General features: G+C 37.9%; 1 protein-coding gene across 1 annotated transcript in view; it reads right to left on the bottom strand.

Moving 5' to 3' along the window:
- Positions 1-10,212: 10,212 nt before the first annotated feature.
- LOC107755718 (doublesex- and mab-3-related transcription factor 2-like) overlaps positions 10,213-12,537 on the bottom strand; it is a 2,907-nt gene continuing 582 nt past the window's right edge. Inside the window, exons 2-4 of the mRNA XM_016572601.1 lie at positions 11,880-12,242; positions 11,509-11,611; positions 10,213-11,042 (exon numbers count right to left, since the gene is read on the bottom strand). Of these exons, the coding sequence (XP_016428087.1) occupies positions 10,213-11,042; positions 11,509-11,611; positions 11,880-12,218 (1,272 nt within the window). The 5' untranslated portion in view covers positions 12,219-12,242. The remainder of the gene's footprint in view (positions 11,043-11,508; positions 11,612-11,879; positions 12,243-12,537) is intronic.

Raw genomic sequence — 12,537 nt, 5'->3', positions numbered from 1 at the left:
TAAATGCTGTCATCCTTTCCTCACCCTCATGTCTTTCCAAACCTGTATGACTTACTTTCTTCTGTAAAACACAAAAGATATTTTGTAGAATGATACCAAACCATTTTGGTTACCATTGATTTCTACTGAATGTACAGACATTTCTTGACTTTCTCAACTTCGGCGATCGACCCACCGGGAATGTCCCGGTGCTCCCGATGGCAAGTAGCTAGCTACATCGCTGGGTATGTTCAAGTAATTTGAGTCATATGGAGGACATGTTAATCTATATGAAACACATATCGTACCATCTCAGCATGTTTTTATGATTGAAATAAATACATTTTTATAAGCATTTCACCCCTAAAATGTCAGGCCCTTCTCGTTCCCTACTCAGGGAACCATGGTTACATAAGTAACCTGAGACGTTTCTTATTGGTCACATGTCCCTGATTGTATCTAACGTGGTTTTGTAATTTCTATAAGGAATATAAGCAACTTTTCGAATGTTTGTTTATTTTATTAAAGTTTGTTTAAATGTCCGCCGGTTCCCGCCTCCTTCCCGTGACTACGAACTTTGTTACACATACCTTTAAAGGCGCATTACACCCATTTTATGTTGAGTTTTATGTAAACGTGACAGGACTGACCGAAAACATGGGGACAGTTGTAAAATAGTATTTATTTGTAGAATGTATGTATAATTTCATGTTTTTAATCAGTTGATGTGAATGATAACAACTTAAACTTGTTATTGATGGAGTTTTTTTTCTAAATAACAGTTTTTAGCATAACAAAACTATGAAAACTGTAGGTCAAATTTGGCTGAGGACAAGGACAGGATTTGTAATTTTCAAAAGTGTTTTTAATAAATTAAAAAATATCTGAGAACCTAATGAATGACATATTCCTTTACAGAACAACTCACAGAAATCAACCATCAGTCAGTTTTAGAAATTTGTTGGATGTAATACTTTTTATTCACTGTATCAAGGCAAGGATAGATAATGTACATTTCTGGTAGAATGTCCCATATATATATATATATAATTTTTACAGTATTAATTATTAACTAGATATTTTATATTGTTTACAGATCAGCTTGGCAAAAATCTGATTATGATGTGAATGTGCATGATGTGTTGTATTTCTGAGGTCATAATACTTTCGCAGCAATAGGACAGCTATAATCTCAGTCCTACACATCAAAGTAAGGGTCGGTAGCTGTGTGTCAAGAGATATATCTGATGACTTCAGTGTCCAAACTGACATGAGGGGCATCACCCCTCGGTCTCTCAGGTTCCCGCTCAAGTCTTTCATGTTGCTATGTAAAAGACAACACATCTTGTGAAATTTAAAGGAGGAGTCAAGTGTGTGTTTTTCCTGTTGTGCTCCAGAAACCAATACGTACAACTTTGAAGAAAAGCTAACTTGCTATTTTGGCAGTGTCATGCGTAAAATGTATTGTTGTAAATCATAAATGGGTTTTGGCAATGTTTGATTCATTGAAAAATGATTGTAATACAATAACGCACACACATTTGACAAACTTGCAATTAATAAAAGTTACCAAACTCTCGAAGTAACTATTTTATTGTATTACAATCATTTGTATAAATGCATCATAGTACCGGCTGGATTCAAGACAGCACTGTTTCAGAGGAGTCCATCTCAGGTAACCTCCGCAGTAAAGTCCAGTCTAGCCCATTGCCAGATGATGGTGTGGTGTGGGGTGTGGGGGGCAGGGACTGGCAGAGGAAATGCCACCTGGATAGAGGGGGATATGTTCACAGCTCTTCCTCATTGTCAGATATGGTATGGATCAGTTTAGTAACAGGCTCCTCTGTGTAGTCTTTCCCCTGTAAGGCAGGTCTGAGTCTTAAATCTAAATATCTGTGATGTGACAGCTCATCACATCTAACTTCTCCGCTATGTGGAGGCCTTCAGAGAGAGAATTAGACACAGCACACAAATCAAGATATTTACTGTTGCTATTGATTCTTAAAAGAAACAGGTGGACCCAAAGGTATTTCATTTCATTTTGAGACGATGCAGGTTTTCATAACAGTATGTAGCTTACAATGATCTTGTATTAGTCTTAGTGCAGTTACAAGTGTAGCAAGAAATTGGATTGTAATTGTATATCCCAAGCTTTTGGGAGCCACATAATTTCCTATTTTATTTTATTTTTTAAGTAATGTATCTACTTGTTTTGCTGTATGTTATCGTGCAATTTGGCTCACAAATGTTATGATATAATAAATGCACTGCCATTCAAAAGTTCAGGGTCAGTAAGATGTAATTTAATTTAATTTAATTTAATTTTTTTATTTTGTAGAAATTAATACTTTTATTCAGCAAGGATGCATTAAATTTATGAAAAATGTCAGTAAAGACTTCATCAAATAAATGGTGTAACATATTCTTTGTCTGTCTGTCTTCCTTATCATTTGACCCAGTTTCTAGTTTGTTCCTTTGATTTGTTGTATTCATTAGTCATTCTGTTCACCTGGTGTTTACTAATTATCCTGTTACACTCTTAAAAATAAAGGTTCCAAGGGTGTTTTTGCAGTGATGTTATAGAAGAACCGTTTTTGGTTCCCCAAAAAACCTTTCAGGGAACAGTTCTAAAAGAACCATTTTGACGAACATTGTAGAAATCTAAAGAACAGTTTTTGACTATAAAGAACCTTTTCTGCATTTAAAAGGTTCCATGGATGTTTAAGGTTCTTTATAGAACCATTGATGCCAATAAAGAACCTTTATTTTTAAGAGTGTAGTCCCTTTGTTTCATACATGCATTTAAACCCTGAGCTCTCCATTAGTCTCTGTCCATCTTCATTTACACATGAGCTTGGTTGTGTTTCTCCGTGGTCTACAAGTATTTATGATTTAAGTCTGTGCATTTATCTTCGTCGTGCGATTCCTTATTGCAATTAAATGTGACAAATAGTTCTTTTGAACCTTCTATTCATCAAAGAATCCTAAAAAATGTTTCCACAGCAATATTAAGCATCACAGCTCTTTTCAACAGTAATAACAATAAGAAATGTTTCTTGAGCACCAAATCAGCATTTCTGAAGGATCGTGTGACACTGAAAACTGGAGTAATGGCTGCTGAAAATTCAGCTGTGTCCTCACAGAAATAAATAATATTATAAGATATATTCAAATGGAAATCAATCATTTTAAATTGTAATAATATTTCACAATATTACAGTTTTTTCTGTATTTTTAACCTAATAAAACACACACTTTAGAAAACATTAAAAAATCTCAGCAACCACCAAATGTTTTGAATGGTAGTGTAGTTATTTTAGAACACGCAGAACATTGTTTAATAAGACACAGTTAATGCAATAATTTACAAATGACTTTAACTCTCTAGACCAGTGCAGATATTCTCTGTTTCACTAGGAGTCCAAACCACATTAGCGATAATGACTTATTCAAATCGATTCAAATCAGCTATTGTAGTGGTCAGCCCATGTTGATTGTGGCCAAAAACGGAAAAAGTGGTATAGTGGTCAGTCTGCGCCTGTTGTGTCAAATCAAATAGCCTGCAGATGTTTGGATCGTCGTATTTAGACATCATATCCCTAATGTTCAGAGCGGATCAAAGGTATGAACCAGTTTAATTGCACAACACTGTGCAGGAAACAATCTGTGTTTACATGGCAACACGGAGATTAGCACACATATTGTTGGCTAAATAGAGTCTAAGTGTCAGAGTAGCAACGACTCAGTCTTTACCCTCCAGCAAGGTTAAGTTTGTGGTGTGTGTCCAAACAAGTTTCTTTGCACGAGAAATCTACTTTAATGACTTTTAAAAAGTGATCATGACTCCTTGGAATAGTGTTGCGTTTTAAGCAGCATTACATAAAAGGAGTCATTCATTGACTTTCTTGTAAAAAGTGCTTCTGTCAGTCCTCTATACTGGATATCCGCCATTATGGCAACAACTAGCTACCATCTTGCCAGGCTAGCACGCTACCCACACTGACGCTGCTGTGTAAATGTGCTAGCGTGGCCAGCAATGGCTATCAAGTTTAACAGGCTCCTATTGTTTGAAGTGAAAGTGAGTGCTGTTTTATAAGATTGCAGAAAAGAGAATAATGAAACCTGCTAACTAAAATGCAATAAAATAATTGTTAACACTTTAGTTTAGGGACCAATTCTCACTATTGAACAGTTGCATATTAACATATTGGCTGTTTTTTAGTGTAGCCAACTTACTTATAAAGCTCATATTTTGCATGACCATATTCTACATAATCCTACCCAATACCTAAACTTAACAACTACCTTACAAACTATTAATAAGCAGCAAATTAGGAGTTTATTGAAGCAAAAGTTGTAGTTAATGGCGATAATTGGACCGTAAAATAGAGTGTGACCAAATAATTTATATATTTGTGTCACAGATCAGCTTGACAAATATATGATTATGATGTGGATGTGCATGATTTGTTGTATTTCTGAGATCATACCATCTTAAATAAAATAATACAAAGAAATAAAAAAGGAAATAAAATAATTACATCATTAATTACATATATTCTATACTTTTTCACACAAACAATTAACTTGAGAAAAGTATGATTATGATGTGGACGTGCATGATTTGTTGTATTTCTTTGGTCATTGCAATTTAAAATGAAATCTAATTACATTGAATGTAAATACATTTAATGTCATTTATTTAGTCATTTAATTAATTTAAAGTGAACAAAAAGATGATCTGTGTAAAAAAAAAGAAAAGAAAATATATAATTAATAATATACTTATTCATTGTATAATTTCTGTTTTTTGTTTTCCTTTTCACATAGATCAAATTTACAAAAACATGATTATGGTGTATGTGTATGATGTGTTTAATTTAAGATGGTATTAAAACAAAACAAATCAAATCAAAACAAAACAAAACATAATTTTATGATGTGAACGCAGCCTTAGAAAGGAAAAAAAAACATTGTCTACATTCATACATTTTTCTATATAACCATTTTCATTTTTCACCCCCCTATTTCACCACTCATTGCCACTGAACAATAACCACCCCAGAAGAAACCCAAACACAATCCCCTGTGTACATTCCTCCCTCAGAGCCTCTTCACGTTCTCATCAGGGGATCGTGTGTTTGCTTCTCACCCACTCTTACCTGACATGTAATCTCTTCCCCTTCGCCTGATCTTTCAGCGAGACTTTGTTAGGGCTGCTTGCGCGAGGAAAGCGAGACCTCTCTCCCAGCAGGCAGCACCCCAAGAATGCTCAGAGAAGAGGAATCAGAGAGCCACGGCCAGGGCAGATGTCAAGTAGGCTCAGGGGCCGGACTCTTAACCCCAAGCTGAGGGTTTGTGGACAGAGTTGGGAAGCCAGCAGCATGCACTCTGGGAAAACAGAGCTGTGTTTTGTCATTGGACTCCAGTAATGGGTGACAACTTCTTTAGCAAAGCTACCGCATGAGAGCCCCTGTGGGAGCTGAGCCCCTCTGTTAATGACTTCTTAATGTTTCCTCACTGAATGCATTACATGTGCTTGAGAAAAATAAATGGGCCAAAATATATTTCATGATAATTAAAAGGATTATCCAATGATGTAACTAAATATTCAGGATCGTAGAGGTCAAAATCTGCCATTTAAAACCACTATTTTGAATTGAAGATTCACAAATTTGACTTTTTTTTTATGTTTGTGAAAGTTTCTTATGCTCACCAAGCCTGCGTTTATCAAAAATACAGTAAAACTGTCTTCTTTTTTTAGATTTTATGTAATATATTATTTTTTCATGTATTCCTGTGTTGGCAAAGCTGAATTTTCAGCAGCCATTCCTCCAGTCTTCAGTGTCACATGATCCCTCAGGAATCATTCTAATATGCTGATTTGCTGCTCAAGCTTATTATAATCAATGTTTCAAAAAAACAAAAAACAAAGTTGTGTTGTTTAATATTTTGTGTAAACTGTGAAACTTTAATTTTTTTCAGGAAACTTAATTTAACATAACATTTAAAGGAATGTGATTTTTTCGAAATAAGCTTTTTTTGTAACAAAATAAAAAATCCTTACTGTCACTTTTGATCAATTCAGTGCATCCTTGCTGAATAAAAGTATACATTTCTAAAATATTTTTAATATACAGTATATTAAAAAAATCGGCAGTGTATCTTTCCCAGTGTCTGTGGTGGTTACAGCCAAGCAGTTATCTGCAACAAATCAGCAAAATGAGCAGTTATGACCCTAAAAGCTCAGTAGAACAGGTCAAAGTTGATTTTCGATTATGTTGTCCTCTGTGGTTTTGGCGATGGCATCTTTGCTTGGCTCTCTTGCTAGGACACTGTAAATGAGCCTAAGCGAAGATCTTCGAAAATGACTTTTGCAGTAAAATCTGATGCCTCTCTCCAAGGATTTCCATACAATTTCCATGTTCCTTTCAGAAAAGCAAATTAAGACCATGCATTGCTGGATACAGAAGATAGTTGGCTGCTCTTGTACATACAAAACACGCACGCTAAAATCACACAAAATATCCCTCAACAATAACAGTCGAATAAGCGATACAAAAACATGCAATAGACATACGTGCCAAGGCCAACCAGAGCAGATCAAGACGAAATGTTGTTACAGGCCGTGCATCACAAACATTTGGATTTACAAGCATTTGCATTGAACTTGAGGCGATTTGCTTATCTACTTGAATGTCTTGGAAATGTTGCGAACAAAGTACAACGAAAAACGAGAGCTTAAACGCAGGAGCACAGCGAGGAGGTCAGGACTGTACTATTGTTTGGATCCATGTAAATAATCCCTTTGAATAAATACCACAAGCGCAACATGGCTTGGCTTCGATATGAACTTCTGAAAATGATATTCACTGGTACTCTGTTTCACAATTCACACGCTCCACTTCTTGTCCCTTTGGCTGATTACTTTATGAATGGGGGAGGTGATATTTTCAGCATCGTTTGTTTAGAGGCGACACTCTTGATATACTCAGCTGTTGTGTATTTATTGGAGAATACAGTGAGTGCTGTAAAACAAAGGCCTTTGCACATGTGGTGAAACACTGACAGAGAGGGCTAAGTGAAGGGAAGGAGACAAGAAAAACATCCCACAGGTGTTAATGATATAAACCTGCCTGACAAGGTTCCACCATGGAAACCTAGAGGATGATGGTAGTTTGTGTGTGAGCAGACACAACTTCAACTGCCCGCATTGACTTCATCAGCTGTCAGCTTAGCAAACATGGTAATTAAGAGCCGCAAATTTGACAAAAGCTTCCGCGCTACACATTTCTTATTATATTACAAGTTGCCTTGCAGGAATTCCACTCAAAAGCTGCTGGTACTGAAATGAGGGTAACAAAATTGGGATCCTACCCCTTTCGTTCATGCATTGCTGAAAGCCAATGCAAAATTTGCAGGATGCCATTTATTTCATATGTCAAAATAAACCTGTGGACTTGTGACTTCTCTTCGGGTTAATCTGTATGTTAAAAGTGCAGCATTTTGCAGCGCGGCATTGGCCAGTGTGCTGAGTAGCTGAGGCGACAAAGTCAACAGACTGAGAGATGGGTTTTCTCTGCACCTGGGGAGCAACGAGTTCAAGAGGGGAAAAAAAGGTGTTAGTGGGAACAATGACGTGGCCTGGCCAATTTGAGTTGTCCTCACGTACTCTGGACAGACAAATGTTTTGGGTGTAAACCGTGCAGCAATGCAAATGACCAAAAGTGCATTTTCGTTGCTTTATTAACACGGCACAAAGCATTTTTAATGAGTATTTTTGCCTTGTTTTCCAGTAATCATTTCTACACATTCTTATAACAAGATACTTTTACTTGGCAAGCGAAAAAGAGTCGTTTGTTATTAACCCAGTTAAACTATTAACACAGTTTTTGTTTTGTTTTAAAGAGGTCATATGATGCGATTTCAAGTTTTCCTTTCTCTTTGGAGTGTTACAAGCTGATTGTGCATAGATATGTAGAGTATCGCGTTGTGTGTGTGTGTGTGTGTGTGTGTGTGTGTGTGAGAGAGAGAGAGAGAGACAGTGTCACATCACAGTGGAGTCAGCTGTCTTAACCGTGGCTTGTGTACTGCAAACGCATACCAGCTTCATCACTGTGTCTGTCACGCGACTCTGTTGCCCTTTCGGGCTTGAACTGATGGTAAAACTAACGACATTATTAACTGTCTTGATATTTACTTTGAAAGCTAAGCTCGCGATTATGGTAAGGGGCGTTACATTTCCGACGAGTGCTTGCGGTGTTCGGCCAATCACAATGCACTGGGTCGCTGGCCAAACAGAGCAGACTGGGCTTGTCAGAAGGAGGGACTTTGTAGAAAACGAAGCGTTTGAGAGAGGCGGGGCATATAGGACCTACAATAATGTACAGTATTTGAAAAATAATGTGTTTTTTGAACATTAAAGCATGTCAACATATTCTGTTACACCAAATACACAAAATAATGATCTTTAAAAAAGCATCATATGACCCCTTTAAGAATAAATCTAACTGCATTTACTGAGGTTTATTCTTAAAAGATTGCATATATGATTTTGCTTCTCAAATAAAAGCATTTTTAAGGGTGCTATATTTTTAAAATATCATTTAAAAACAAATGCTGATTAAGAATGCTTTTTCTTTTTGCAGTGAATTGTGTTTTTCTGAATTTAGACAATATGTCTTGCTGTTTTGTCTGTTATCAAAATCTGATTTTATTATCTCACTCTCGCTGAGCTCTTGAAAGGTTTAGTGCGGAAAGAGAAAACTGCTTGTTTCACAAGTAATCATACTTGCTCCCAAACTCTGTCTATTAGAATAGTTCACCTAAAATACATCAAACTGTAGATGAGTTGGTTTCTTCATCAAAACAGATTAGCATTACATCACTTGCTCACCAATGGATCCTCTGCAGTGAATGGGTGCCATCAGAATGTGAGTCCAAACTGCTTTCTAACAATCATGCAGCTTTTCACTTCACCTCATGCAGTCATGTTGATTACTTGTGGATTATCGTTATTTTTTTAATCAGCTGTTTGGACTCTCATTCTGACGGCACCCATTTACTGCAGAGGATCCATTGACGAGCGAGTGATGTAATGCTAACTTTCAACAAATCTGTACTGATGAAGAAACAAATTCATCTACATCTTGGATGACCTTGGGGGAGTAAATGTTATGTTTAATTTTGTTTAATTAAATGTTTAATTTTGGGTGAACTATTCCTTTAAGGAAATGTAAATATGGAACTGCAGGTTAAACGATTGCACAGCCAATGTTAACATAATCTGACCTGCCTTCCTCATGTGCTACAGTAGCAACAGTGTTTAAAGAGACAAGTTGACTTGGACTGACATAAGGGCCTAGTAAAAGGAACTAAACAAACAGGCTGACAATGCTAGTGACGGCACTTTGCTAATGTGCTAAATCTGACACTATGGGAACAGGGCTCATGAGTCTTGATGACATCAGCAGATCCAGTGTCCTACTGCTACAATCGCCTATATGTACACTGTAAAAAAAAATCTGTGACATTTCACCGAATATAGTATAGAAACTTACTGTTAACCAGTTAACAGGTTTTTACTGTAGCCTTTTTACAGTCTTTTACTGTTAAAATCACAATCATTTTTTACAATGTACCCTCACTGACTTCACTGTACTTGAACTAAAAATCTTCTCCTCTGTTGCATAATTACTGACCCGTTTTCCACATCGCAAGGTATTTAAAGAAACTGTTTACAGTAAATAAGTGAGGAGATAACAGCGAAAATGAGCACAGAACAACCCTGTTGTTCATTTCTTAAGACGTATTGTCTAAGCAGGATGTTTTCAGGGTTGTAGATCTAAATTCTTTCTAAAAAAAAAGCAGAATTTGACTAACAGAACAGCTGCAGTCAATCTATAATTTCATGCTAGCCTCTCAGTCGTTTTAGGAGATATCGTGCAGAGGTTTTTCCTAAGAGACTATTCCCTGCTCTATTTGAAGCCAGAAATGATTCCATCTGAACCAATGAACTGTGCAATGAGCGTTTAAACTATAATGTCTTAGTCTTATATTGTTCACATTTACTATTTCAATTTTGCAATTATTTGTACTTAATGTATGTGTAGTTTGGAAATTTCACTTTATTAGTCGCACTAAAAAACACTCTCTCATTTCTCATAGGAGAATGAAATCAGACACAAGCCTTAATGTAGCAAAAAATCATTTGTTTCCTTTCTTTTTCTCCATTTAGCTGTCCGTTTTTACTCTCTGAATTGCTGCATTTACTTGTGGCCGCTTGGCAGTGTCTTTGCTCATGTTGTTGATCACATGCTCATGGCTCCCTGCGTGCGGAGGGAAAGCTTGTCCATACACCCTCTTAGGAGGCGAGAAGGCTGAACGGGCATTTCCGTTCTGGCCGAGTCCTGTCTGAGCCTCTCTGGGCCCCGGCTGGAGGTCACACGGCTCTGGAGCCACTCGAGAGCCCTCGAGCCTGGACGCGGCCGGCTCCTGCTCGGGCGGGTGGCTCTCGGTGGAGGTCATCATCTTTGGATCCCAAACAGCTCCAGGTTTCAAGTTCTGGACTGCGGTGGCGTTCAGGAGACACTGCTGGTATAACAGGGCATCGCTAATACCGCTGCTGCCCCGCGGCCACATTACGAAGCGCGGTGAGAGCGGGTACTGGCGGTAGGTGGTCGCTACGCTCACATTGGAGGAGATGAGCTCCATGTTAGCTGTCGTCCCACCTGTGGCAGCATACTGCAGGGAGAGATCCAGACAGCCGGGCAGAAAACCACACAGATCTTTGGGAGAAGGTTCGACCGTGGAAGAGGCCGAGGAGGATGAGAAGGCCGTCTTGTAGGAGTTATACTCAGCAGCATGGACCATACTGCCAGGGAGGAAGAGCGAGGCAGAGCTGGGCTGGTTGGACTCGAGAAGCTCTCGTTCTTTATACTCTCGTTCCAGCATGATGGTCTCCAGCTCCTTGTCGGCAAAGGCTCGTCTCTTCCTCATGCGGTCGCTCAGAGGAGGGGGCAGAGCAGAACCCAGAAACGGGTCGTTCTGCACTGGACGATATCCTGTCAATGAAGAAGATGAATTTGGTTTCATTTACAAATAACAACAGATACGATTTATGCCACTTTTTGTTGTTAAGAATTTCTAAATGAATTTAAAACCTTTTTTTCCAGTGGAATTATTAGTATACACATTAATGTGTTGATTAAACTGAGCATTGATAATATCATGCACGGTTTTTATTTGTAATACTTTTTTAATTATTATGTATAATAAGAAGCTAAACATATGCTGTATTTGAGAGAAGCTTACACCATGAAAATATCCAGAGAGGAACCAAGTGAATTATATGAAATGGACAGACGTCCAAGAAAGGCTGAGAGAAGAGGGAAAAAGAGGGGTAAAATTAGTGTTGAAGAGAAGAAAAAAAGGGCAAAAGATCAGATAGATCAACCATCAGCTTTTAATAAGAAGCAAAGAAGAGTTCTTAGTTTATGCATGCAATTTGTTTTTTGTTTTTTAACCCACCTTCTAAAATACTTTTTGCCAGCATGGTCGATGGACGGATGTGTCGCTGATATATACTTCTTCTTTCCACCGGAATTTGCTTCCCGGATATTCCCTTTCTGTCCTAAAATTGAATGATAAATATTTGTAAGATATTTACTGTATAAAGTAGCATCTTGGATCAGATTATGGGGGGTTAAACCGTTTTTTTTTTACTGTTGCAACGCAGTAATGTCTTGATCTGACTGACTACATTCAGAAAAGTCTACTTTCCCCCCGTTTTGTTTCACTTTCTCAAGCGTTTAGTCTTACATTTTGTTCTCCTCAGTTTGATACTGATAACAATAAACGGTCTAAATAGCCTGTTCAGAATTGCATTAGTTTGCTCTCACCTCGGTCGCTTGCTGTCTCCGCAGTGCCACTTGAGCAGCCATTACGCGCTGTCTCTCCACCACCAGCAGGCAGTTCGCGCACTGGCAGTCTCTCCACCGGCAGAATCTCTTGTGCCCCTTCAGACAAGACACCACGCCGTGGTTCCTGCAGCGGGCGCATTTCGGAGTGCGGCTCATTTTGCGCTGGTCTCCAGAGCCGAGGTTCAAGCGGCTGCTTTTGTCATCGTCTTTGGTCCCCGCGTCCTCCTCCCCGGGTTCGGTGAACACCGCCTGATCATCGCTCTCCGTTTCCAGGCCCTCCACGTCGATCTCAAACTCCGAGCTGGAAAGATCCGTCATTTTCAGGACGCGTCTAAATAGATGCTGTCCAGAAGAAAAGAGGACTAATTAGTCAATTATTTAGGAGGTCTATAATAAATATTTGTAATTAATTTAACGTGTCAATTAATTATTGCCATTTCTACTTGAGGTTTCAAAGAGTCAAATTTGCACTAGGTTCAAAACATTAAATTAATTTAGCACTGCAGCTTGTAACTTGGATTTTACTTTTTCCAAAATTAAAGCAGCAATTAACTTATGTTCTGACTTTTTGCAGTATATTTAAAAAAACATATATATGTGTATACATATATATGTGTATATATATATATATATATAT

The sequence above is a fragment of the Sinocyclocheilus rhinocerous genome, unplaced genomic scaffold, assembly GCF_001515625.1.
Source record: "Sinocyclocheilus rhinocerous isolate Xijiao unplaced genomic scaffold, SAMN03320098_v1.1 scaffold171, whole genome shotgun sequence".
In the NCBI taxonomy this organism is placed as follows: Eukaryota; Metazoa; Chordata; class Actinopteri; order Cypriniformes; family Cyprinidae; genus Sinocyclocheilus; species Sinocyclocheilus rhinocerous.
The sequence above is the reverse complement of the archived record's forward strand: the minus strand, read 5'-3'. Positions and strand labels throughout refer to the sequence as shown.